The sequence below is a fragment of the Leuciscus leuciscus genome, assembly GCF_965113295.1.
Source record: "Leuciscus leuciscus genome assembly, chromosome: 21".
Taxonomy (NCBI): domain Eukaryota; kingdom Metazoa; phylum Chordata; class Actinopteri; order Cypriniformes; family Leuciscidae; genus Leuciscus; species Leuciscus leuciscus.
This window is the reverse complement of record NC_138745.1, coordinates 21,883,840-21,911,615: the sequence shown is the minus strand read 5'-3', so window position 1 is coordinate 21,911,615 and position 27,776 is coordinate 21,883,840. Positions and strand designations below refer to the sequence as shown.

At 41.5% G+C, this 27,776-nt stretch overlaps 1 protein-coding gene across 1 annotated transcript; it reads right to left on the bottom strand.

The window, feature by feature from the left end:
- Window positions 1-263: 263 nt before the first annotated feature.
- Window positions 264-17,295, bottom strand: polr2a (RNA polymerase II subunit A). Its single transcript, XM_082152524.1, has 28 exons — window positions 16,947-17,295; window positions 15,912-16,044; window positions 15,657-15,793; window positions 15,395-15,568; window positions 15,006-15,287; window positions 14,741-14,902; window positions 14,130-14,350; window positions 13,873-14,005; window positions 13,657-13,781; window positions 12,267-12,477; window positions 11,934-12,143; window positions 11,684-11,852; window positions 11,473-11,567; window positions 10,649-10,852; window positions 10,269-10,491; window positions 9,898-10,081; window positions 9,540-9,711; window positions 9,355-9,460; window positions 8,706-8,911; window positions 8,100-8,571; window positions 7,916-8,016; window positions 7,278-7,382; window positions 6,903-7,085; window positions 6,172-6,375; window positions 5,093-5,279; window positions 3,793-3,906; window positions 3,508-3,657; window positions 264-3,391 (listed from the first exon to the last, which is right to left on the bottom strand). The coding sequence occupies exons 1-28, from the start codon at window positions 17,031-17,033 to the stop codon at window positions 2,244-2,246; spliced, it is 5,898 nt and encodes a 1,965-aa protein (XP_082008650.1). The 5' UTR covers window positions 17,034-17,295; the 3' UTR covers window positions 264-2,243.
- Between the last annotated feature and the right edge of the window lie 10,481 nt (window positions 17,296-27,776).

Below are 27,776 nucleotides of genomic sequence, written 5' to 3'. Positions count from 1 at the left end.
GTCTTGTGATGCCAAATTTAAGTGAACAATGACAGTTTTCCAGAAGCAAGTAAATGACTGGTAGCAGAACGTCATTGAACTATTCACATTTAAGGAAATTAAGTTTAATCATTAAAAGGACAGCCAAGCCAAAATAGTCTCTTACTCCTTTTGTCATTTAAAACCACTGACTAAACGTCACAAGTCTGTAACATTTTTAATTTTCAGGTGAAAATTGAACATTTAAACACCCATGTTTTAAAAAAACAACAACTGACCAATAGTTTAGTCAAACTTTTTATTTTAAGTCAAAAACAAACAAAACAGATACAGAGAATGAAGTAATCAGATTGATTTCTATACAGTGGCAATTTCTCTTAATTTAAATTCTCATTTCCCCATAAACCTGACCCAGTTATTACTCAAACTCAAGAAAACCCTGTTTTTTTTCCATTTATACCATCATGCACACACACTTGCACTCACACACACACTATTACTGGGAGCCTGGGTACAGAGTATTAACTGGATTTGTTTGGAACAACCATGAAACTGAAGGCAAACAAGGGCATTAAAGAGACACTGTCAGAACTCCTCTCCCTAAATGCAATCTAAGGCCTTAAATCTAAAGCTGAATTATGCAAGAGCAACAAAGTCTTTTACAAGTCAACAAAACCTCCTGCAACTATCAAAATCCAATTGGAAGAGTGAGTTGAGGGAACCACAGGCACCACTTGCTTTTAGGTAAAAAAAAAACAAAAAACCTCTAACACCCCAGTCAAATCAGTCTTTGTCGCCCTCTACAGTTCAAGCATAAGATGACCATGTCAGAATCAGCTGACAAAATTTAGGTTAACAAAAAAACCACAAGATCTAAGGGCGTAATGACGCCAGATATGAAACAGTGCATATTCAAATGAAAATCCAAACTGCACCTTATTCCCCCACCCCAAGCACTTAATCCAAAATGCAAAGCTGACCCAACAATGAAGCCAGCGCAAGAAAAAATAGTGTAAAATAAATGCTTTTCCTCAGTAATTCACACAAGAGATTCAGTTCTAATTATTGATGCAAATATCAGAAAAACAATTATACACTTGCTAGATTAAAGGGTTGAGTGCTGAGTACAGGGAAGGTCTCGTAAGATTTAGACCTAGGTGGTTTAAAAACGTTAACATGGTGCAGTTTATGCAAAGCCATGCTTTAACCCCACTCTTAGGATAAAATAAAAATAAAACCAAAAAGGTAACAACTTCACACTCTGTGTGCTCAGAGGTACAAATTTGCTTGTTACCTTTTTTTTTTTTTGCAGTTATTGAAATTGTAAATTACTGGGCAGATGCTGGTGAAGGATATAAGGCTTGCATCTTTTGGGGACAATTGAATAGAAATTTGATGCCTAAATCAAGCATCCATTCCCTCTCTCTGATTCCTCCAGAAGAGGGCAATCACTACACAACACTTTTACCCATGTCATGGGCTGGCATACATTAGACTACAGTATTACAAGACATTTTTAATCTGCACAATGCGTGTGAGCTTCAACACGTTTCTAATAAACAGCCACTTCCAACCACCTGTTTCTTTAGAAATAATTTTTATGAGTCAACTCAAATTAGACAAATCAACATTAATATTTAAACAGTTCTCAGTTCTGACCTGGAAACAAGCGCTTATGTACACAAGAAAAAAATGCTATAAAATGTGAGAAAGGTCAGTTCCCCCCCTTTCTATTTATGTTATAGAGATTTTTCAAGGTTTCATTTGAAACTTTTCAGATACAATCCACTGTTTTCTGTTTGAAGGCTTTTGGCAATACTTCTTAGATTTCCTTTATATCCAACACTGAATTTTAGAGAAAAAGTAAGGGAGATAGAAATGACAATGGAAAAAGGACTATGAATGATCTTTCTCTTCCAACAGTCAACCTCCTGCATCTTTCCACCAATTTTGAGTTACAGTTCTCTCTCTAAACTTAGAGTGACCAAAACGGTCTATACAAAGGCAGCCTTGTTTGGCTTATAGTTCAAACCTCTGATATAACAGATGCAACCACTGAAGCCTGTTTAGTGAGGCTATTTAAGAACAGTTCAAGAAGTCCAAAAAGGAAAAAAATCAAAAAAGGATGTCACATGTGGGATCCCAGGTTCCTCAGTCTTCCCTGTAAATCACAACGACCCCAGCTGAGTGGCTTTCCTTCAGTCTTTATCCCAGGGTCAGAGTGCCTATCAGGGAAGTAGCATGAACCCTGGCACCAACCATCTTTAGTTATTTTCTTCATCGCTATCATCAGGGCTGATGGCTGGGCTGTAGGTCGGAGAGGTGGGGCTGTAGCCGGGAGAAGTGGGGCTGTAAGTGGAGCCCTTGGGACTAGTTGGAGAGTAGGTAGGGGATGTAGGAGAGTATTTTGGAGAAGTTGGAGAGTAAGTTGGAGAGGTGGGAGAATATTTGGGGCTGGTTGGGGTGTAGGTGGGAGAGGTTGGAGAGTAAGTAGGGGAAGTAGGGCTGTACTTGGGCGTAGTTGGGGAGTAGGTTGGAGAGGTGGGACTGTATTTGGGTGAAGTTGGTGAGTACTTTGGGGAAGTGGGGGAATATTTGGGGGATGTTGGGGTATATTCAGGAGAGCTGGGACTATAAGAGGGGGAAGTGGGTGTGTATTTTGGAGAGGTGGGGGAATAGGATGGAGAGCTAGGGCTGTAAGAGGGCGAGCTCGGGGTGTAGGTGGGAGATTGCGGGGTGTAGCGCGGACTCGATGGAGAGTAGGACGGTGAAGTGGGGGAGTATGAAGGAGAGGTGGGGGAATAATTGGGGCTGGTTGGTGTGTAATTGGGAGAGGTGGGGGAGTAGGATGGTGAGGTGGGACTGTAAGATGGAGAGGTTGGGGAGTAACTGGGTGATGTGGGTGTGTAGTTTGGCGAAGTGGGGCTGTAGCTCGGAGATGTTGGGGAATAGGACGGGGAGGTTGGGGAGTAGCTTGGAGAGGTGGGAGAGTAAGACGGGGAGGTTGGGGAATAAGATGGGGAGGTGGGGGAATAAGATGGAGACGTGGGGCTGTAGCTGGGGGATGTTGGGGAGTAGGACGGTGAAGTTGGGGAGTAAGAAGGGGAAGTGGGAGAGTAAGAAGGTGAAGTGGGAGAGTAAGAAGGTGAAGTCGGAGAATAAGACGGTGAAGTCGGGGAGTAGCTTGGAGATGTTGGAGAATAAGATGGTGAAGTTGGAGAGTAGGAAGGTGATGTGGGCGAATAAGACGGAGATGTGGGGCTGTAGTTCGGGCTGGTGGGAGAATAAGACGGTGAAGTTGGCGAGTACGATGGAGAGGTCGGAGAGTAGCCAGGGCTCTGAGGGGTGTATCCACCAGGAGAACGAGGCTCGTAGGCAGGAGAGGTTGGAGAGTAATTGGGAGACAAGGCTCCTGAAAGAAGGAAAAAGATGTGCATAAGAGGACAGTTGTTTGCAACCAACTAAAACCACCAACAACGTTCATTATTCTTAAAAACAGAACAAGACAAAAATGGACAGTGGAGTAACCTGGTGAGGGGATATAAGGGCTAGCTGGTCCAGGTGATCCAGGAGAACCAGGAGTAGGGGACCAGGCAGGAGAGTAGCCGGGCGAGAAGCCACTGGCATCGGATGCAGCGCTGGGAGAGAAACCTGCAGCACCTGGTGTCATTCCACTTCCTGTAAGCAAAAAAAATGAATGAAAAAAAGCAACAAAAAACAGGCATGAAATTGAGTCTGTAAACCTATACAAGATAACACAGTAAATAAAGAGTAGCTGTAAAACAAAACTTCAAGTAGCATTTCTTCACTCACCAACACTAGGAGACCAGGCACCATATGCAGGAGTGGCTCCTGTGTTCCACGGAGTCATGGCTGGAGACATGCCACTCATAGGGCTGGGGGCAGTGCCAAAGAACATGCCTGTGGCTGGAATGGAAAAAGCAATGGTTAATCAAAGGTTTACATTTGGGGATAGGGATGCACCGATCCACATTTTTTCACTTCCGATCCGATCCCGATACCTGAATTTGGATATCGGCCGATACCGATACTATTCCGATACCAGAGCTGTGTTTGCTTTAATATTATTATTATTGTTTATTTTATATGATGCTGAAATAAACTCCTCTCAACAGGCAAGTATGATATGTAGGCCTACATATTTATGCATGTATGGTAAGTATAAGGTCAGAAAAGGAAGTCAGAAAATCAGTAAATCCTGTTAACAGGAAAAATCCCATTCTGAAAACAAATATGCAACTGTAGGTCATGTCAATATTTATTACATTCCCAAAATGTCAAATACTTGAGTCTTGAAATATAAGAAAAGTGCAAGTGTAAACATCTTACACACACACACACTATCTAAAGGGTGATCCTCGCTCCGATGCTGTAACTCTCTCGATGAATGCTCGATCAACATCAGCCATGTGCAAACAGACAAGCGGATTTCGCCTCAGACGGGCGTCAATTTCGCTTCAAACTTTTGCTTTTTACGAGCGTCAATTTCGCTCTGGGCGCGCGAATGGATTCAAAATATTCAAGCGTCCAACTAGACGCGGCAGACGCGAATTTGACGCGCTATTCGCGTTTGGTGTGAACGCACAGTAACGTGGTGCTTTTTTAAATGTTTGATTGCATTCGTTGTGTTGTACGACGCGAGGGAGCTTCAACGAGCTCTGAATTACGGCTTTGCAAACATTGCATTTTGCTGTCTTGCTCTGCGGTGTTTCCAGTGTGAAGAATTTCCACACAGCGGCCACAAACTGCGGAATGGATTTCCTGAGCGGTGGCGTGTCTCATAACTCTGTCTCATTGAGCCGCGCCTCCGTTCAGGAAATCCATCCCGCAGTTTGCAGCCAGCTAGCAGACAAGCCGGCGGGAATCACTTTTGGAGTCATTTCAGCAGACAACGTTAAAGCGCAGACATGACTCAAGGATATCGGATATCTCCGCAGGTTGGATCGGGAAAATCCGATACGTGAATTACGCTGGTATCGGTCCCGATACCGATACTGGATCGGATCGGCCCCATCCCTATTTGGGGACAAATGAGTATTGGCTTAATTTAACGCTATAAAAAAATTTAAACAAGGGAAAGAGTTTGACTTACGTCCTGCGACACTGATACCAGGGATGTTGGTGGGGATCTCCATGCCATACTTGCACTTTTCAGCATCCAACAGCAGGTCAAAGCAGCCAGTGCCTGCAGGAGCAAGCTGTCCCAGCATGATGTTCTCAGACACTCCCTTCATTGGGTCACATTCACCATGTGAAGAAGCTTCCATCAACACATCCACCTATAGAAAGAGAGGGACAAAATTAAACATTAAGTTCTTTACAAGACCATCTTTATTGCTATGTTAAAGGGATAGTTCACTTTGAAATTAAATTTTGGTATGTTTTAGCTTACCTCAAGGGCATCCAAGATGTAGGTGTCTTTTTTTCCGCAGTAGTTTCAATTTTGATATTTTTAGGTCAAACCGTTCTTGTCTGTCAGTCATATAATGCAGGTCGATGGTCACCACCTCAAAGAGCATGCACAGAGTCCAAATTAAAACAATTCCCCTTCGTTCAAATTAAACAATTCCCCATCGTAAGTACACATTGATGGCCTAAGACACGAAACGAGCGGTTTGTGTGAGAAAACGAACAGTATTTATATCGTTTTTACCTCTTGAACACAGCCATGTCCAAGTGATCTGAGAGCGCGGGCGGGTATAGATATATACAATAGAAGTCGCCTTGGCTACGGCAGTTCATTGGAACGAAACCGTAGCCAAGGCGACATCCAGTGTATATATCTATACCCGCCAGCGCTCTGAGATCACTTGGACGTGGCTGTGTACAAGAGGTAAAAACGATATAAATACTGTTCGTTTTCTCACACAAACCGCTCGTTTCGTGTCTTAGGCCATCAATGTGTACTTACGATGGGGAATTGTTTAATTTGAACGATGGGGAATTGTTTTAATTTGGACTCTGTGCATGCTCTTTGAGGTGGTGACCATCGACCTGCATTATATGACTGACAGACAAGAACGGTTTGACCTAAAAATATCAAAATTGAAACTACTGCGAAAAAAAAAAAAGACACCTACATCTTGGATGCCCTTGAGGTAAGCTAAAACATACCAAAATTTTATTTCAAAGTGAACTATCCCTTTCAATGGGGCCAATTATTAAGCTCACCGTCTCTTCAAAAGAGCACTTCATTAGCGGTCCAGTGTCCTGCCTGTTGATACCGTGACGAGTGATAGCCATCAAGTGACCCCTGCAGGTCATTGTGTCACACAGCAAGGCAAGATGGCGGTAGTTAACGTAAGAACCGTCAAAAGAGATGACATGGTACAACTCTCTTTCCAGTGCTTTACGCACAGCCTCAATACCAAGAACCTGTAGATGAAGAGCAGACATTTGATTTCTGAAGACTTAATAGGTTACAACCTTTAGACCTGTGGCCAGTTGCATAAACTGTTAAGACTAGTCTTACAAGTTAGTCATCAAAGTTATTAACAGTCTTAAAGAATAAAATTGAAGTCAGTAACAAAAAGGTAGATTGGTCTAATTTGACACCGAACAGTAAGACTGATTACCCCTAACTAACTTCTAGTTGATCATACTAGTTCTTAAGACACAGTCTTAACATAATGACTGTTTATGCAACTGGCAGCTGGTTTCACAAACAGGGCTTCGATTAAGCCAGGATAAGGCCATAGTTCAATTAGGATATTTAAGTAGCTTTTATAAACATGCCTTAGAAAAAAATAAAAAATTACCGGTGTGCATCTTAAGACATTAAGATGTGTCAGTGCAAGTTGCTTTGTTTTAAAAAAAACAACCCTCAAACATGCATTTTAGTCTGGGACTAATCCTAAACATTGTCTGTGAAACCGGGGGTTAGACTATTAAACAAATCTTACAGTGAAAATCTCCACAATGTCATTGGAGGTGGTCCTGACAGGGTCCACGTCCTTCTCACTGAGGACCCTCATGAGACTGACTCCATCTGTTTCCAGGATCCACTCTTGTAGGGCTTTGAACTCTCCCTCTTCTGTGATGATGATTTTCTTCTTGTTGTCTGTCTGTGGAAGATGCATGTACACCTACAAGTGCAGAGAGTTAAAGAAATTAAGCTCCAATCTCATGGCCATCTGAAGTCATTTTATAATGCACAAAGTTACCAATTAGCACTCCCCATTAGTCACCATCCACCCTCTGAAGCATGCCTACATTGCCACATGGGCTGGCAGGTAATAGTCTGTACCGAAGTGAACTTGTTGAAAAGGGAAAAATACCTTGCTGATCTGCTCAATGCCTTGCAGGGTCATGTCTGTCAGCATGTTGGATTCAATGCAGCGAAGGAAGACATCGTCATCCATCTTATCCACTACCTCCTCATCCTGAACACAAGAGCCAACATTTAGGATTCTATCTATCTATCTATCTATCTATCTATCTATCTATCTATCTATCTATCTATCTATCTATCTATCTATCTATCTATCTATCTATCTATCTATCTATCTATCTATCTATCTATCTATCTATCTATCTATCTATCTATCTATCTATCTATCTATCTATCTATCTATCTATCTCTCTCTATCTCTCTCTATCTCTCTCTCTCTCTCTCTCTCTCCTCTCTCTCTCTCTCTCTCTCTCTCTCTCTCTCTCTCTCTCTCTCTCTCTCTCTCTCTCTCTCTCTTCTCTCTCTCTCTCTCTCTCTCTCTCTCTCTCTCTCTCTCTCTCTCTCTCTCTCTCTCTCTCTCTCTCTCTCTCTCTCTCTCTCTCTCTCTCTCTCTCTCTCTCTCTCTCTATATATATATATATATATATCTCTCTATATATATAGAGATAGAGATAGAGATAGAGATAGAGAGAGAGAGAGGGAGAGGAGGCCAGCTATGCGTGCACACCAGAAAGTTCAAATTACCTCTTGAAACTTGTTCTCATCACTATTCATGATGCGGATTCGCAATACCAGTTTCTCAGCATTGTCATCATTGAAGATGCAGTTTAGGTCATCACCAAATCCTAGGTGATGGACAAGGATTAAAGTTTGATGGACTTGATGAAATTTCTATGTATAAACATGTACTTAATTATCTCAAGCCCACCTGCATTGATCTTCTCTGCAATTTGCTCCATGGTCAGCTTGCGGTCAGTCATGTGTTTGCGGTCAAGTTCAATACGCAGCAGCCAGGGTGAAATGCGGGTCACATCAAAGTCAGGCATCTCATAGTACACGTTGACCCACTCCTGATCTTCAGTCACCACTGTGTTCTGTGGGTTGGGGTCATAATAAATGGCCGTGTTGGCAGTGACCTTGCGCAGGGTTGTGTGCTCCAACCGACACAGGATATCTTTGGCCCTCTCAGCGTCACGGGCCGCTTGGCCCAAGAGAAAGACGGTCAGGGAGGGGGTCTTGGGTCGCTTGGAGATGTTGATAAGTTCTTTGAGACGAGGCACACCGAGAGTGACATTTTTGGCGGACACACCGGCGTAGTGGAATGTGTTCAGGGTCATCTGAGTAGCAGGCTCTCCCAGAGATTGGGCAGCCAGAGCACCTACCATCTCACCAGGGTGAGCCTGAGGAAAACAGTGTCAATTCAGCCAATGAGCCCACTTGTAAAAACTGATCTAATTGATAAGATGTTATTATTCTCCATTTCGTTATTTATTCAGGTGAAGAGATTCACCTGCACTCAGCAAGCATTACTTACTATGGATTGGTTAAATTTGGTCTCGATCTCTCCCAGCAGCCAATCAAAAGCCTCTGTGCTAAGACGGAACTCCTCAGTCATTCTCTTAGAGCAGAGGGTTGAGCGCAGGTGGATGTTGAACAGCAGAGTGGCATTTTCCTGGGCTTGCCTACTTAACTGGTCTTCACCATTTACAATAACCAGCTTCTTACTCAACTCTTGAACTCCTACACAAATAAAATCAGAGAAAATATTAATGCATGATCATTACAAGGCCACAAACACAATGCTGTGGACTACAAATGTAAAGGGTGGTGCAACTATGACAAGGAAGAATAACTTGGCTTATTAAAAGGTGTAACTTCATGTCCTCCCCCTCCCCTCAAAAGGTAAAAATGTGTCAAGCGCATGAGTTTGAAGCCTTTTCTTTAGTTAGCACACACAAAGATGTAAAAGTGGCCTTTATAATCAGCTTGCACAGGTATGCCATAAGACTAAAGGGATCAGTCATCTGCAGGCTTTATTTAGCCGCCACAAGCAGCAGTCTTTATTTAGCTGTGAGACCCACTCAAACACAAATCTTATATGCCTTTTAAAATATACTGAAGGGATTGTATTTAGGCATCCTAACTACAGACCCTTGTACAAATCTTGTCAGTGTTTAACCCACCTTCAACTACTCGTACTGGGTTAAGGTCAGTTGGTGTCCGAGGATTGATGCGGAAAATCTTCTGAGCATTCCAGATCATTCTGGCCAGATTGCACGGTAGTACCACCTATGGGAAGCATGTCAGTTTGGGTCTATGGACATATGATACTGATGATGCTTAAATAAGTAATTCTCAAGGGACAGACCTTGCTGTCTCCTGTGGGGAAAATGGCCCTCAGGATCTCTCGGTCTTCCCTCATCTTTTCAAACTCTTTCTCTAGAGCACTCTGGACATGGGCATTGGTCATCACATCTTTCACCACATCTTCCTGTAGAGTGCGGCGAAGAGCTCGTTCGTTGGTGCTGTCAAACCTGAACCTGAATGATTAAAGAAAGAGGTGAAACGTTTAATCAATGACATTATTAGTCAGTTACCTGTGTATTGGCATTGTCCTTGTTGATATGGATTATTATAGTTTTATTTATTATAATATTTAGCTCAAACTATTGCCAATCTTTTAACATTCCTGGAAACATTTCAATGAGCACAAAAACAGCACTCACTTCTTTTCAAAGGCTTTGTTGGATGGCTTAAGTGTGGCCATGTTTTGGAACTCCACGGCCTCTCCTGCCAGCCCATCCTCTCCATACCTCAGCTGGACAACTTGGTTGATTGAGTTTCTGACTGTAGCATCATACTTTACCATAACCGACTCCATAGACTTGATCAGACGGCGCTGAATATAACCTGAGAGAAAAAAAATTAAAAAAAATCAAAAAGATATAAATACAATTTCAACCTTTAACGAGGCAAAACTGATTGCCATTTTGCAGAACACATCTTAATTGTAATCTGAACTTAATAGTAATACTCGTTTCTTGTCCATTTAGGCTTAGCCCCCAATAACTGCTGAGTCCATGTGCCTTTTCATTACCTGTCTCAGCAGTTTTGACAGCTGTGTCGATCAGACCCTCTCTTCCTCCCATGGCGTGAAAGAAAAACTCAGTTGGTGTGAGACCAGCCAGATAGGAGTTTTCCACGAAGCCTCTACTTTCTGGACCATAATCATCTTTAATGAAGTGAGGGAGGGTGCGGTGTTTGAAACCGAAAGGGATTCGCTTACCCTCAACGTTCTGCTGCCCCACTACAGCAATAACCTATTGGAAGAGGGAAAACCAATATAGAGATTGATCAAATTGTGTGAAACCTGACATTACCATGTTTGCATGTACATTTTTAAAGTCCATTTTCTGGTTTAGACTTTAAATTAAAGAGTCTTTGAATTTAAGATTAACACCAACTGTCTTCACTCACCTGAGAAATGTTAATTTTAGAGCCTTTTGAGCCAGCCACCACCATGGATTTGAAATTGTTGTACTCTGACAGTGACTTCTGGGCAGAGGATCCAGTCTTGTCTCGAGCATCGTTCAGAATGCGGTTGACCTGGTTCTCAAAGGTCTGTCTCAGAGTGTTACCTGGGGTGGGCTCCAACTCATTGTTGTGGGCTTTCTCAATGACCTGTGAGAAAAAAAAAAGAAAGTCAACATGCATGACTGCGTTCATGTACGAGAGCCTTATGACAGCCATGATATTAGTTACACATAAGCCCCTTTCACACAGCGCTTTGAACCCGGCAAATTGCCGGCAAATTGCCAGAACGCCTTCTGTGTGAACGCAAACACGACCCGGGATTGATGCCGGGACTGATGCCGTGTTGGGGACCTAGTAACATTGCCGTGTTCAGTCCCGGAACGCGCGCTGTGTGAACAAAAGCCGTAACAATGCCGTGTCGTAGTGATGACGCTGAAGCCGCGATCGTTCGCCAGCTGTGAAACGGTACGTAATGCGCAAGTTTATGATCGAATCAGAGAAAAAAATGCACAAGCGTGGTTTCTAGAGAGAGAAATTGCAGCTCATAAGCAAACTTAAGACGCTGCGGAGACATTACAAGTCACATCGATGTCACGTGTCTTTACGGCATTTTTACGGGTTGTGTGTGAACGCACTCTCTGATTCCGGGAAATCACTGGCAGTGTGAATGAACCAAAATCAAACGAACCCGGGTCAAATCCCGGGTCACTTTATCGGTGTATTTTCCGGAATCTCTGTGTGAAAGGGGCTATAATATGCCAACTCACCTCTATCACATCCTGTTTGGCTTTCTTAATAGTGTTCTGAATGTCCTGATATGTAGCCTTATCAGCAATGGAGTCTCCAATACCAATAGAGTGACCTGCAGCAGACCAGATGGTAAATAAATTAAGAATAGATTTAAGCAAGTGACTTAATATTTGCACGGTTACAAAAACTGCTTTAATCTCCATTTGTTTTGGGGTTTTTTTTTTTTACCTTCAATGAGCAGCCAGTTGTTGACAACGGTCTGGATGTTGGAATAGAAAAGTCGTGTGATGTCATGCCCCATCTCAAGGTATGAGATATGGACAAGAGAGCCAGCTGAGGTTCCCAGTGACTTCTTACACAGGATCCCCATGATCAGCTCACCATTCTCCACAATTACCTGCAAAATGAATTGGATAAGGAAAATGCATAGACTTAATTTTGCTTAAGTATGTCCAGGTTTGGGGCTGCACTACTGCACCTTAGTGTCTCCAGGTGAGATGTGTTTATAAGGACCGCTGTCCTCTTCATCAGGGTGAGTGCTGTGTGTGCGGATGGCATTAATGTGCCCAGGGATGATCAGGCTGAAGATCTGTTTGCCCGTCCAGAGGGGTCGAGGCTTTAATATAGCCGGTTGGGGCACTTTGCCATCCCATGTAGAGAGAAACATGAGGAGGTTCATCACCTCACCCTAAAACAAAGCACACAAAAAGGAAACAGAAGAGGGCATATTTCTTCATTAGCATGAATTTCATGTACTTGTACATCCAGCTCATTAAATTCATAATTCAGTCCCAACGCTTTGTAAACGCACCCTCTCTAAAAAGACATCTCTCTTGGTGAACTTGCGCACAGCTGTCAGTGTGTCCTGCACAATACCCATCACGGGTCTGTTGGACTGTGGTGTGACAATCATGCGAGGCACCATAGCCAGCTCCTGGATCTCAGCACGGGTCTCCAGAGATTGCGGCAAGTGCAGGTTCATCTCATCTCCGTCAAAGTCAGCGTTGTATGGGGTCGTAACACTAGAAGTTAAAAGGATTTTCATTTTTAAAATCTTTGTCATCTTCATAAAACCAAAAACCCTTTTTAAAAAAAAAATGCTGCTAAACATGAGCATTAACTATTTCTATAACGATTTGTTTCTGCAATTATAATGTAGCGCATTCCAAATCTATAAAGTACCTACCCATTGGGGATGTTTCATTTCGTTTTTTTTCCCCTAACCGCAAACAAAGCTCGTTAACCAATCATTAACCGACAAGATTGTTAGATTAGAATGAATACGAGTCTGTGACCCTTTAAAAACAAAATCGGATTTCCAGGGGTTTAGTTTTACATGCGCAAATAGCAGCATAAAGAACAGAACATGAGGGTTTATCGTCACATCACGCACCTGAATGGAGAAAAACAAAGTATATAAAAAAATACGCTAAATATATATTTTACTTAAATGAACAGATTGTAATAAATTGACGAAAGTTATATACCGAGTTTGTTCATTTGTGACACGCTCCAAAAACAAGTTCATTCAAAGGAAACAGAGATGGCAGAAAGCGCATCCAGATTGTTTTCTTTATTTTACAAAAGCACAATGTTTTTGTTTTTATGAATGTACAGAAATAAAAGTAAAAGGATTAAAGGGTAAAACTGTAAAAGGTTAAGTCTTACTCTTATCTGTATGACCAAATGAGTACAGAGACGTTTCCGCTGTTATAAGGAAACAATTCAAGTGATCACCCAGACGCATTTGACATCACATTCTATTTATTACCGAAATAAAATACTCAACCAAACATAAGTTACTGCTCAATTTAAGTATTCTGTAGTACAATCTGTGGCGTTCAGCATGACCACCGCCCGTGACAACATGATGGTAAACATCGATAATGGAATGCGAGTGAAGTAAAAGCCTAGTTTACATAATAGTTCAGCATCCAAATACATAGCAAATATAGAAACATTTAGATTTGTGCTGAATGTGAGGGGTATGCGACATGAGCCTAACGCCGGTTCCTGTTCCTCTTTAAATAAATATGTTTTGGCTTGTGACTAAAATGTGACCTTTTTTCTCTCTCTGAAAAAATCAATTTTATAGGTGTATTCTTAGTGTTGGTTAAGCAGTTAAATATGAGTATCCCTACTACCCATGTATCAATCTATAAACAATGTGACAGATCAAGTCTTCAAGAAATCTAGCATACCTGAGGTTGAGTCGAAAGGTTGACCAAGGCAAGATTCGTACTCTATGCCCCATCATAGACATTTTGTGCAGTGTGGGCTGTCTGTTGAACACAATAATGTCCCCATCACACATGTGTCGTTCAACCTAGGGAAAAAAAACAAGCATTTCAGATACTGTTCTCACTATAACTGCAAATTACATTCTATTCTAACATTAACCAAGGCAAGAGACTAACTTTGTATCCAATCTGAAGGTGAAGGTCACTTGGTTTAGGGTGGAATCGCAGGTCAATTCTGTCCCCGTTGTCACGGACGATATATTTGGCTCCAGGATACTGACTGTTACCTCTCCTCACAAGCTCTTGGAGTCTGTAAAGTTAATGAAAAAAAAAAAAAAGATTAGGGAAAAGAACTGAAAGCACAGGGTTACGACTGAGTTTGAATATTTTGTAAATGAGATGTTTATTCATTTGAATACAAGAACTCCTAATACCTGTCGATGTTAAAGGGTGTGACGATCTCAGGGAAGGTCATGTTTGCAGCAATGGACCGGGGAACTCCCACCTGGTCGATATGCAGGTTGGGGTCTGGCGTAATGACAGTTCGCGCAGAGAAGTCTACACGCTTCCCCATCAGATTACCTCTGACACGTCCTTCCTTACCCTTTAGCCTCTGCTTGAGGGATTTTAGTGGGCGACCAGACTTTTGCATTGCCTGAGACAAGAGCGTATGACAGTACAGTCTAAGTCTACATTAAGTCTTCACCACCTTCTACTGTTAACTCTCATTGGTTCAAAAGACTAAATATCACATTTATTTTGATTGGCTACAACAGCGTCATGCAGCAGTTTTATTTTTTGAATAAAGGCTTGAATAACCATATAATTAAATTAGTATTTTATTTATACTTATTTCAATACATTTAATAATAATGATAAACATTTGAATAATGTAATTGTTCAGTTTAATTCTCAATCATTTATAATAAAATAATCTCACTGAATTAATATTTATAATACAGTTAATAAGCATATAATTGTTGCTACTCGTACAAATTTTTGGCATAAGCCTGTATTTATTTCTAAGGTATAGTGTAAACCTTACCCTAGGTAGACCTGGCAGTTCATTGTCCACCATGGTGGCCACGTGGAACTGAAGCAGCTTGACATCCTCTGCTATAACATGAGCTGCAGCTCCACTCTGCTCATTTCGCTTAAGCTGGTTATTGATCTTCACAATGTCAGCCAACTTGTGTGTCAAATCATCCTAGGGTGAAAAGTGTACAATTGAAAAATCTAACAGCCATCAGTACAAACCTCTGCAATACATCAGACTTTTTTCCCTCCACTGTTCAAGAAGAAATGCTAACCTGGTTTCTAGCAGAGCCCTGCATGACCACAGCCGGTCTCACAGCAAGAGGGGGCACAGGCAAAACTGTGACAATCATCCACTCAGGACGGGCGTATTTGGGGTCCATGCCCAGGATCATGTCCTCTTCATCTGAAATGCGTTTGAAGATCTCATGCACACGTTCAGGGCTGAGGAGAATCTTCTTCTCCTGAGAGTCTTCATTCACGTGCTTCCACTCAGCATACAGCTCCAGGCCAGAGCGTCGTATACGCGGCTGGTATCTGCCACAACCTCCATGACCCTTTAAATGTAAAGATGAAAATCAGTTGTTTTTTTTTAACTATGAAACCAGTGAGCTTTAAATACACAGGAAAGCATTAAATGATTAGAGAATTATCAGTTCTGTACCTTCTCTTTGGTGAGGTCTTCCTCCGTCTCCTGCTGCTCCACTCCAAACTTGTTGTCCATCTCCTCTCCACCCTCACAAATGTTTTTGCCTTTACAGAGGTCATAAACGTGGGTCAGACGCTTCCGTGGCTGCCCCTTTGACTTGGTCAAGATGTCTTTAATTTTTGGATTGTTCTGTGTAAAACAAAATTAAAAGTTAACCATACAGTAAGGAACATTGTAACAAATCTCAAACAAAAGGGAAATAAAAAATACGGCATACCGAGTCCACAAGGAGCTTTGAACAGAAGAAACACACACAGCGGAGGACCTTCATGATCTTTGTGATGAAGCCAACATGAAAGACTGGCTTAGCTAGCTCAATGTGACCAAAATGACCAGGGCACTCAGTCATGTTACCTAAACAATAGCAATTAAATAAGTACACAATGCATAACAGGAGGAGCTTTAAGTGTTTCAAATTAACCAAAAACAAATACTACGCAACAGAGGATAAAAATCTAATTTATGAATATACCTGCACACGTCTGGCATCTGCCTGACCTCTCAATTACCCCTTGCCGGGGGTCCATGAGTCCCCCCAGTTTAGGGCGTCCTCCCTCTGTGGTCTCAGGGTACTTGATGCCCCCTTCAGTAACGGACATTCGTTTCTGAAACAAGAACAGAAATGGCATTAAAATGTCTTGCATTTTAACAACAGTGATGAAACATTGGTAAAAACAAATACATTCTCTAATAACATTTGAGAAACACAAGAACAAGGGCAACAGCAGGTTTAAAATAAGCAATTTTAGACGCAAAATATAAAATTCACCAGATTACACTTTAAAAATGTCAGTTAGAAATGTAAAAAAAGCAGTTTAATAATTCCATAATAATGGGTTTCCATAATAAAGTACTTTGCACACATAAAACATACATTAATCACAAAATGAAGTGTCTGCACAACTGCATTCATTGTAAAATATTTCAGCAGAAACCAGATTTAAAAGGTTATGAAAAGGATGACATTTCTAAAAACCAGTTACTCTTCATTGGTGTCTCATAAGAGTCACATAAAATGCTATTTGTAATACATTTATTGTAAAACATAAGTGCACTTCATTAACTAAATGTATTTGAGCCGTTTAAATAAATGAATCATGAATATAAAACTTCACATATTTTATTGCCAGAAAGGGAGACACAGGGAACAATGTGGAAACTTGGGAGAAACTCTGGGTCTACCATGTGACTCCAAAATGGTCAAATAAAGTAAACAAACAATAAACATTACAACGAGTTAAAATTATATAACTTCAAACGAGGCTTTCCGTGTCGTGATGCTAATTGTAAAAGTAGGACTCTTGTGTAGTGTTTGTTCAACTTTCTAAACACATGCTCTTACTAGAGGCAGAAGTGGCTAGCCGGCTAAGTTAGCAAAACACAGGCTCACAGAAGACACTGTATGTTAATATCCGTATTTAATAGGATTTTAACACGATGATGATTTGAGTAATACAATAATACTCAAAGAAGTAAGAGAATACCCCTTCCCAAGAGCAAAACCTACAAGTTCATCTGGGCTGAGGACGCCGAATTGCACTCTCTTGATGAGGCGCAATGGGCATGCGCTGTCGCTGGAAGGCGGTCCGTGCATCCTGTCTATTCAAAGAGACGCGTCCTCCCCCGGCACGCCGCTTTGTAAGAAGGAACACCTCTGAAACGCCACCAAGACTCTCCTGGCACCCAATGGTGACCGGAACTTGTCCGATGGCGGTTTCCCAGTGACCACCGTGTCTTGCTACTCAATGTGCTTTTAAATTTGTGTTTATATACTAGCTATTGTAGCTACCGGCAATCCCCTTCCCTTTCCCCGATCTATACGCCAGTGCGCTCTAAGCGCATCTGAGAGAAGACTGCTCTCACACGTCTTTATATAGACTGAATGCTTTGCTACAGGTTTACACAGCCTACTTGGCAGGGGCTGAACAGTCAGAGGGCGGGTTATGGATCGATGTTTCTGAGCGTTGATTGGCCGTGAGACTGCAGCATATAAATAATTCATTAAAATTGACGCAGAACCAATGGAGTTGTGCGCTTTTGATTCCTGCGAATCCCATGTAGGTGGAGGCGGGACATAACGTATGAAAAGATTTCATAGGTCCGTATAAACCAAGGGCGGATCCGTGGACGCTTAACACATGAATATTAAATAATATTCGGCAATATGAAACCTTATTCGTCTAACGTTTTCTCAATATGCATGAGCAGAGAGCATTTGGCCAATTGCAACCAACGCTTTGACGGCGGTAAAATAACTTTCTTGCCGCCCGCCTTCTTTACGAGCATTGCCGATTTTACCCGACTGATATTTTTTCACCCTCTGAGCAAAAATAAAAAAAACCAGTGCTGTTTCGTCCGTCTCGCTCTGGATCAGCTAAGAGTGCTGGAAAAGAAGCTCGTGTGAGAGGCCTGCACCTACCGTCGAGGATTAACACCATTATTTTTTGTTTTAAATATAATTTTTATGTAATTCATATAATTAATTTTCTATTATTTTGAAGATTTGTTCATATTTCCCGAACTATTCATTATGATTTCCCTTGATTTATTTGTGTTCTACGGGAAAATGCAAGAATCCACGAGGTCGAGTAAAAACAATGGCTGGACGACATGCGCCTTTCTCGGTATGATCAGCTGGAAACACCGCTGAAAGCCTGGGTTTTCGGACAACACATTTTTTATGTAAAAACACTCGAGAAACGTCGTAGATTTAAACATTTGATGTTTTTTTAACTATTTGGACAATTTGTACGTTCTAGCAGTTCATTGTAAAATAAAAAAATAGATTTGTACATCCAGGCCATGTTGTTCCACAGAAAGGCGCTAGCTTAAGGTTTCTTGTTACTAGTTTTCATATAAACAGGCGCACGTCCATGATTCGTAAATTATTTCATTTGATAATCTAATATGGTCCTTATTCTCGCAAGTGTAGTGTAGTCAGGAAATTGTAGTAATGTAACATGATGTTACCTAGCGACTGTTGTGAGCTTTTGCTAGCTTGTTAGCCGCCATCCTTTGTGGAATGGGAAAATTAAACACCACCCGTTTTAACGATTATGGCACATTTTCTTTAAAATGTTATTTGCTACCTTTAAAATGTCAATGTATGTTTATGTATTTGAGTAAATTGGTTTACATAAGGCTAAATATGAAACATTGTTCGGCTAAATACCCATGGATTAAGGTTACAGTGTAGACAGTTGGAAGTAAAAGCACAAAAACGTTTTTGAAATGGTTCTTATTCAATCACATTTTTATACATGATTTTGTGTCATAGATGCATGTTAATAATAACGCGAGAAATACAGAAGACTGTTACATGCACGAACATTTATGTTTGTTTAACCAGTTTGGGTTTAAAAAGCTATTTTCAATTATCTTGGTCTTTGTATCGTTTCAGATCGTAGATGTGCCTTTTTAACCGATCATGTGTTACTTGTATCACGTCCATGTTAGCCTGTTAGCATAGAGCTTGGATGGTTATGTTACGTATGTACCTACATTACAAAATACATAGCTTCTCCAATTAGTTTCCGATTGAATAACTACATCTATTGCTTAATACGACAATGTGTTTATAACCGAAACGAGTTTGTTTATAACGGCTATCTCAACAAAGCTAATCGGATAATAGAGTAAGAGCTTATGTTGATCTTATGTATCAAGTCCAAATCGACTCGTTCGATCCCACATGTAACGTTAACGTTATATGGACATTTAGGTGATACCATTTTGGATAAAAAAATAAGGTATTGGTTCTCCAAAGAGTTTTAAATTTTAGTCCCACTGCGTTAATAGTCAAAATCTCATTATTCTTGAACGAGAATATCGAGTGTTTGGTCAAGATCTGAGATCGGTTTCCTAATTTAAATCACATCCGTGCTTAGAAATAATACCAAATAGATATACATTTTTTGAGGGATCATTTAGTTTATGGCGGGTACAGTGGCGGTGCGATGAACAAACATGGAGTCTGTGCTTGTGTACTTGGGCGGGTTTACAGGGCAGAAAGGAAGCGGAGTTGCGTAACTATAGATTGAAGTGAAAGCCCGAGCTAGCTAGCTATAGCTTTATGTTCACCGTGGAAACATTCTTCTACAAAAACAAATTTAATGCGGTGCGATGATAACATTGAAGGCTGTATCGTTGTTTCTGGAAAAAAGTACTTTGTAGATATTGAGCTCAACAACCCACATAACATAAGTCTTGTACTTTGTGTGCCGTTCATGTCTGTGCAACATGGAGGAGTCCCCGCTGTTTTTTTACATTCAGATTTTTTTCAACATTCGCACTGATAAACTTTTACTGTTTTACTGTCATAAAGATGATAGCTTAATGACCCATACAATCGAAGGGGAAGTTCACATTTAGAAATAAAACTTTTAGACTTTATGGTTTTCTGTGGAGCACAAAAGGAGATGTTCAGTTAAATGTTGGGGATTGACAGGAATGAAAAGCTGCAATTAAAATAATTCTGCCTAACATCTCTTTTTGTATTCCCAACGTAAATTATGTGGTTGAGATCACATGGGGGTGTGTAAATGATAGAATTTTCATTCTTGGGTGAACTGTCCCTTTGTCCCTGTTGTCATCTGGACAACTGTCACAAAACTTAACTCTGAATGGTTTGAAATATTCATGTATTTCATTACATGTTCTTATGAGTATTTGGTGTATAAATAAACTCGATTTGCATTCAAATGGTTGGTTTTCACTTTTTAAGCTGGGTTCCAAAACGAAAGAAAAATACATTTTGTCAGGGATGCAGTAGGCTACTTTAAACTTTTCAAGTACACATAAGTAGAATAGTACAAATTGGTCAAATTCCAATCGGAAGTGAGCATCCCTATGCCCTACTTTGAGGGGCAGAACATGATAATAAATGATTCAATTACTTCCTTGAAGTTGCCATTGCATGTTCTCTTCGCTAACAGACCAGTGGAAGGGCCCTTCGTGAAGGGATTCAGTTGTTCACTTTCTTTTGGAACGCTCCCACAAATGAAGTCCCTTTCCCAAAGTGCCCTCAAGGGTGCAAAAATGCCGTTTGAAATTAGCCTATTGTCTGAAAGTACAAATTCCGTCTGTTTACGTAAATAGCGCTGTCCAGGTAGTCTTATGGTTCAAACCGAGCTGTAGCGCCACCTTGTGGCAGACAACATTACACAATTGCGTAATTCATTCCTTCAGACTCTTTCTTGAATGCTTTTACTACAACATACATTTATTTAACCTGCTGTAAATAAACGTAAGTCTGTGCGTTTTAATAGAAGGCATTAACAAGAATATATCAATTTGTAAAAGGCATTTTAAACCTGTATATCGGTTTTGGGAATTTAAACATTGTGGACCAAAATAAAATCTGTCTAGTACCTGAAAAGACAAGGTATTAACAAATTAAAAAAATAAAATAAAGAATGTTTTCCATTTCTTAGACATTGCAAAGCAATTTAGAAATATGGTTCCTACAAGACATTTAACATAGCACAGCAGAATATAGCCATATACACGCATAATACATATTATTGCAGTGCTAGAAACTAAAGTAAAAATATCATCTCACTTAGAGTAATTCCAAACAAGAAAATATTAATAGCACAGGCTGACCAGACATTACCTAAAACTTCATATGACACTTCTTAATAGGCTACCACATTAGTGCCTGATTTCACAAACTAGGCTTAGATTAAGCCAGGATTAGGCCTTAGTTCAATTAGGGCATTTAAGAGGCTTTTATAAATGTGCCTTAAAAAAAATACAAAAACGTAGTTAAAGTTAAAACTGCTCAAACACGCATTTTAGTCTGGGACTAGGATTAAGTCTTGTTTTGTGAAACCAGGGGGTGGTGTTAATGGATAGGGATAGGGTTAGGTTATCTCCTATAGCCTACAGTTTTTTTCTTTTTCTGATATAGCCATTTAAGGTATGTTACAACATACTAATGTTACATCATGGAGATGTTCCAGTCTTGTGTAAATGCAGAAGAGAAGCTGAGAGTGTCGTCAAACTACAGATCAGAGGAGAGACATGACCACTAGATGGAAGCTATGAGCACACTTCAGACAGCTGAACGCTCCTGTTACTTCACGAGTCTGTCTGGATCTTCCTCTTCCAAGCGGAAGCCACAATCAAGCAGAAAATGGGATGTGCTTTGATCATGAGCTCGCAAGGAAGCCCTGTTGTTCCAGTTTAGTAATCACAAGGCTCCACAAGTAAGCTTGTTTGGTAAAAAAAAAAAAAAGCACATTTACCAAGGGAGTGTAATGATATGTTTTTAAGATGGAAAGGACTGAATGGTATAAAGTAAGTCTTACAAAAATAAGCTCACCAAGCAGAACATTTTTTCTAAGCATATATATTTTAATCATCAAAATGTTCTATTATTTAATTGACACATCATATAATTATGATGACTGTGAAAAAAAGGCTAAATGTCAAATGAAAGGAATAAGTAAATAAAATGCAGTGCTAAAGTAATTACACTAAATGGCACTTCTCACTTAAATTATAGTTTATATCTGATTATCCCAAGCTTGGATCGCAGTCATTTTATACCTTCTCTTGTAAACAATATGGTAGACCGGGAATGGTTATAAAGTGGGGTGAGTTGTAACACTGTCAGTTATAAGTTCACCACTTAGAAACTGAAATCACTATCATATGAGCATAGGAAAGGATAGAGGTGGTAAGTTCCGGTGTACTAATATAAGGGATTTACAGAACAAAAAAAGGTAAACTACCATTAAAAAGTTTTAGAAAAAAAAGAGAAAAATAAACTTTTATCCAGCAAGGACACATTAAATGGAGCAAAAGTGGCAGTAAACATAATATTGCAAAAGATTTCCATTTCAAATAAATGCTGTTCTTTTGCACCAAATCAGCATATTATAATGATTTCTGAAGGATCATGTGACACTGAAGACTGGAGTAATGATGCTGATGACTCAGCTTTGCCATCATAGCAATAAATTAAATTAAAAAAAATATTAAAATAGAATACACTTATTGTGTTTAATGATGTTGTGTCAATTCTAAAACTGTACATACATTTCTTTCATACTTTAGACTATATACAGTGAAATTAATTTATAAATAATAATAAAAATATATATATAATTCACAAAGTAAAAAAAGAAGCAGGAATGAACTGTATACATATCCTATATTGGATATTAACATCCAATAGTGTAAATCGCGGCAGCAGCTTCAGGTTGGTAGTCAGAGCCGCCTTAACCTAATGTTAGGCCCCGGGGCTGAGAGGTTTTGTAGGCCCCCCATCCCCTCGATTTACAGAGTCTCATTTTAAAAAAGTGTAATATCTAGGTAATCTACATCACAAAATGCATTAGTTTCTTTCGAGACCACAACAGTGAGTTTTCCCTCTTTGAGCCAGAAAACCCCATAATATTGTTATTAACATATCACTGAGCCCACTTGAGCATAAACACAAGACACTTTATTTAAAGGGTAACTAAACCCCTGGTCAGAGCCTGACTCCACCCACTGGCAATAATTTGAAAAATGCTAGGCAGAGCGAGTCACCGTCTCGAGTGCAGTGCAGGTAAGACAGAAGAGTTCGGGGGCGATTTCACTGTTTTATATGATTTGTAACTAACCACAAACATGGATATAATAAAATGATGCATGGAAAAGAAACTGTCGACAGTCTCAGCAGTTCATTTTTTGTTTCCCCTTCATTATGTTGACTATTAGGGACAAGAAAATGTATTATTTGTCAAATTCGGATAACGTTTTAGTAATTTATGACAGTAGTGAGTTTAATTTGTAGATTGATCGATCGTTAATCTAGTAAATTATTTAATCCACTGAACACTGCTGTGTGGTAATATATAAATACTCTCCCAACAGCATACTGTCTGTTTCTTTTTAGCCTAATTCCTAGTCAAATTAAAATAATATAGTTGTATCACTTGTGATGGTGTTTTGTGTGGATGTGCCCAGACGAGCAGTCTATCAATGGTAAATGGTAAATGGTAAATGGACTGCATTTATATAGCGCTTTCACAGACCCAATGGCCACCAAAGCGCTTTACAATATTGCCTCACATTCACCCATTCACTCACTCATTCATACACCGACGGCGGTGTCAGCCATGCAAGGCGATCCAGCTCGTCGGGAGCAGCTGGGGTTAGGTGTCTTGCTCAAGGACACCTCGACACTTGGTCAGGTGGAACCGGGGATTGAACCACCAACCTTCCGGTTTGTAGACAATCTACATGAACCACTGAGCCACTGCCGCCCCAGTTTCCCAATGTATCAATAACATTAGAGCGACAGCACTACCAATGCCCACAAGCGATTTCACAGTATAGAGACTAGCGAGTCGCGACATACAGCGACAAAATCTGATAAGTTACAAAACAATATGATCTTTTCATCTCATCATGAACCTGAACATGGGAGGCCCCTGAACTTGGGAGGCCCTTGAACTTGGGAGGCCCCTGGGCTTCAGCCCAGGTAAGCCCGTGCATTAATGCGGCCTTGTTGGTAGTCCAAGGCTTTGTTGTTTATCTTTACTTCCGGGGTTCTTCCCACCGGAGCCTCACTTTCGATTTCAAAATGGCGGCTGCGTAAAATCAGCGTATATGGACATAAAACAGGTATGTATCACTGACGTTGGCAAACAGGAAGATACTGACAGTTCCTTTGTGTTGTAGATGGATGAGGAGATTGTGGATGAGGTGGATGATGGCAGCTGGTGCACACACAGAAGATGGGAAAGAGGTAAGTAGCCGTTGTACGAGAGAGAAGACGGGGAACCCATGGAAGGCCAGGGAGACGATGAAGACATGGAGGATTCAGGTAGACGAAACAGTAAACGTAACATACACTATACTGGAGGTAAGTGATGAACGTAAATGAGAGTCCTTACTCAAATGAGACCAGACAATGTGACAGAGTGATGTGTGTGCTTATATGCTGCCTGTGGTGATGAGATGATGATGTGCAGGTGCAGGTGATCATGAATGACGTGCAGGTGATTAGTATTCAGGTGATAGCGATCTCTGTGATTGGGTGATGGTGGAGCCTTACTGATCCCTGACAGTACGTAGTGGAACTTCAGTACCCTGAAGTTCCGCAGTGGTCGTGGCAGTGGGTAAGCCCTTCAGAGGAATTAAGCGGCAGGATTTAGAAAATCGGTCTACTATGACTAGTATGCATGTGCCGAGTGAATGAGGTTGGTACGTTGTGATCCAGGGACCATGGACCATTGGATGGGGCATACAACGATTTCATGAGGCAAGATGGGCTCAGGCTCTTCAGATATTTCCTCAGAAGTATGGAGATGGGATAGGGCATCCGCCTTGAGGTTCTGTGTACCTGGACGATAGGAGATATTGAAATGGAAACGGGTGAAGAATAAAGCCCATCCCGGTCGATGTCCAGGACAGAGACTTGGGCTTGTTCTTGAGGAGGTTGGTTAAGAGAGGTTATGGAGCTCTAATTGTGGATGAAGCAGCGATAGAAGTTTGCAAATCTGAGAAACGTTGGAGTTCCTTAATGGTTGAAGGTGTTGGCCAGTTTCTAACAGAATTTACCTTCCCCTCGTCCATCTGGATGCCGTGTTCACTGATGTTATAGCCTAGGAATTGCACAGTGGCTTGATGGAAGGAGCATTTTTCAGCTTTCAGGAAGAGCTGGTGTTTTCTGAGGCGTTGAAGGACCTCCGCAACGTGTTGGCGATGTTCGGCCAGGCTCCGGGAATATATCAGAATATCGTCTATGTAGATGATCACGAATCGTCTGAAGAAAAGTCCGGAGCACCTTGTGCATTAAATCCTGGAATTTGGAGGGGGCGTTTACTAACCCATACGGCATGACCAGGTATTCATAGTGCCCTGTAGGCGTCACAAAGGCGGTCTTCCACTCGTCCCCCTCACGTATCCGGATGAGGTTATACATGCGGAGGTCCAACTTGGTGAACACGGCTGCTCCACGAAGTTGTGCCAGGGCTGCTGGGACGAGGGGGAGTGAATAACAGAATTTGACTGATGTTGTTGAGTGCTCTGTAATCTGTACAGGGCCTCTGTCCTTCTTTGCTAAAAAAAAAAAAAAGCTTGAAGCAGCAGGGGAAGTGGAAGGGCGGATATAGCCCTGTTGTAGAGCCTATTCGACGTACTCCTCCATGGCCTTCTGTTCTGGAAGAGACAAGGGATATATTTTACTGTGGGGCACTGGCTCATCTGGAAGGAGGTCGACGGCGCAGTCCCATGGCCGGTGTGAGGCAACGACGACGCCAGTTTGGGGCAGAATATGTCACTGAAGGGGGCGTAGCAGGCTGGGATGTCAATCAATTGCTGTTCTACAGGACTTTCGATGGAGGTGGAGTTGACAGGAAGCATCACAGGTTGAGGTAGATGAGGGAAGCATGCTGGAAAACAGCTATTGCCCAACTTCAGGACTTCCCCCGTTGTCCAGGAAAGATTGGGGTCGTGTTGCACTAGCCACGGTGGAATACTAGTGGTGGAATTCTCCAGAACCAGAAAGGAGATGGATTTAGTGTGCAACTGTCTGACTTGCAACTGGATGGGTCCCACTGGATGGGTCCCACATGCTTATTGTTGAGAGGTTTGCCAATTATCGAGTGGACTTGATAATGGGTTTCGGAGGACCTCTTCTTAAGGTTGAGCTGGCGGCAGAGGGAATCGGAGATGAAGTTTCCTGCTGACCTAGAGTCGAGGAGGGCGTGTACTGGAAGAGAGATGTGGGAAGCAGTAAGGAGGACTTCAGTGGTGAGAGGTTGCATATTGACAGATGCAGAATGTATGACACTCACCATGGGTCTTGGTGGACGGATCGGACATGCAGTGATGATATGACCACCAGCACCACAGTACAAGCAAAGACCCTGGGTCAGCCGCCTCTGCCATTCGGTGTGGGTAAGACGAGCACTATCCAGTTGCATGGATTCTGGTTCTGGAGAACTGGTATCCTCTGGTTGGCGAAGGTTTGAGGGTGAAGGCCAGCCCCGTAGCTCGTCCAAACAGGGCAGCATATGACGGTTGGTTGGGATGGAGAGATGAATGAACCATTCGAGACTGAGCATGTTGTTGTGTGCTGCGAGATGCAGTCGCAACGATGGATTCAAACCCTGCCGGTAGGCGGTGAGGAGCGAGCGCTCTTTCCAACCACTGGCTGCTGCTAAGGTCCTGAACTTGAGGGCATAATCAGAAACATACATCTTTCCTTGATTGAGATGGTACAATTTCTCATCGATTGAAGTATATTGGAGGAGAAATCCCTCGCAATCCTCTGCCTAACCAGAGTAGGGCGCTGGATTGGCCACGGGACAGGAAATCATGGGTGGTGAAGAAAAGTCGGTGACGGGTGATGAGGAAGCAAGGGGGTAATCCAGCATCCGGAAAGCGTACCTTCTATGGGGACATCCATTGGCTAACAAGCCATCACCTGCTGTTAGCATTCCATTGACTCCCATTCATTTTGGTGTCACTTTGACAGTGAATAACATCTGAGGCGTTTAAAGACTCTATTTGTCCATTGTTTATTTCTAAAGAAACACGACAATGTATAAAAGGCTCCATTACCTTGTATCTTACATTATGGCCCCGTAGAAGCCGTTTTTGTAAAAATAGGATAACGATTGCGTCATAACCACGCGACTCTCTGTCGCACAGTAGAGAAATTACCGTATAGACCGGAGGAGAAGCCTTTGTGTTGTAGATGGATAAGGAGGTTGTGGATGAGGTGGATGATGGCAGCTGGTGCACACACAGAAGATGGGAAAGACGTAAGTAAGGCCAGGGAGACGATGAAGACACGGAGGATGCAGGTAGACGAAACAGTAAACGTAACATACACTATACTGGAAGTAAGTGATGAACATAAATGAGAGTCCTTACTCAAACGAGACCAGACAATGTGAGTGATGTGTGTGCTTAATGCTGCCTGTGGTGATGAGATGATGATGTCATCATGTGCAGGTGCAGGTGCGGATGATTAGTATTCAGGTGATAGCGATCTCTGTGATTGGGTGATGGTGGAGCCTGACTGATCCCTGACACACGGTTCTATAGACCCCTTTTGCGCCGACGTCACAGTTACGTCACGGCGCTAGCTGGAGGCAAAACAAACGGAAAACTGGAGGCGGCCAATACAAACCAGCACAGATTCGGCTACATAATAAGGAGCTTAAATTATTATTTTTATTATTAAATGTCATCTTGTTGTGTTGTTGGGTGCAAGAATCGATGAAAAATGAGTATGCTGTATCTGGAATTTTTATTTCTAGAAAATATCCACATCTTTAAAATTGCACCGTCACTCTTTACATTGTCGTCTTGGCGCTGGCTAGGCAGA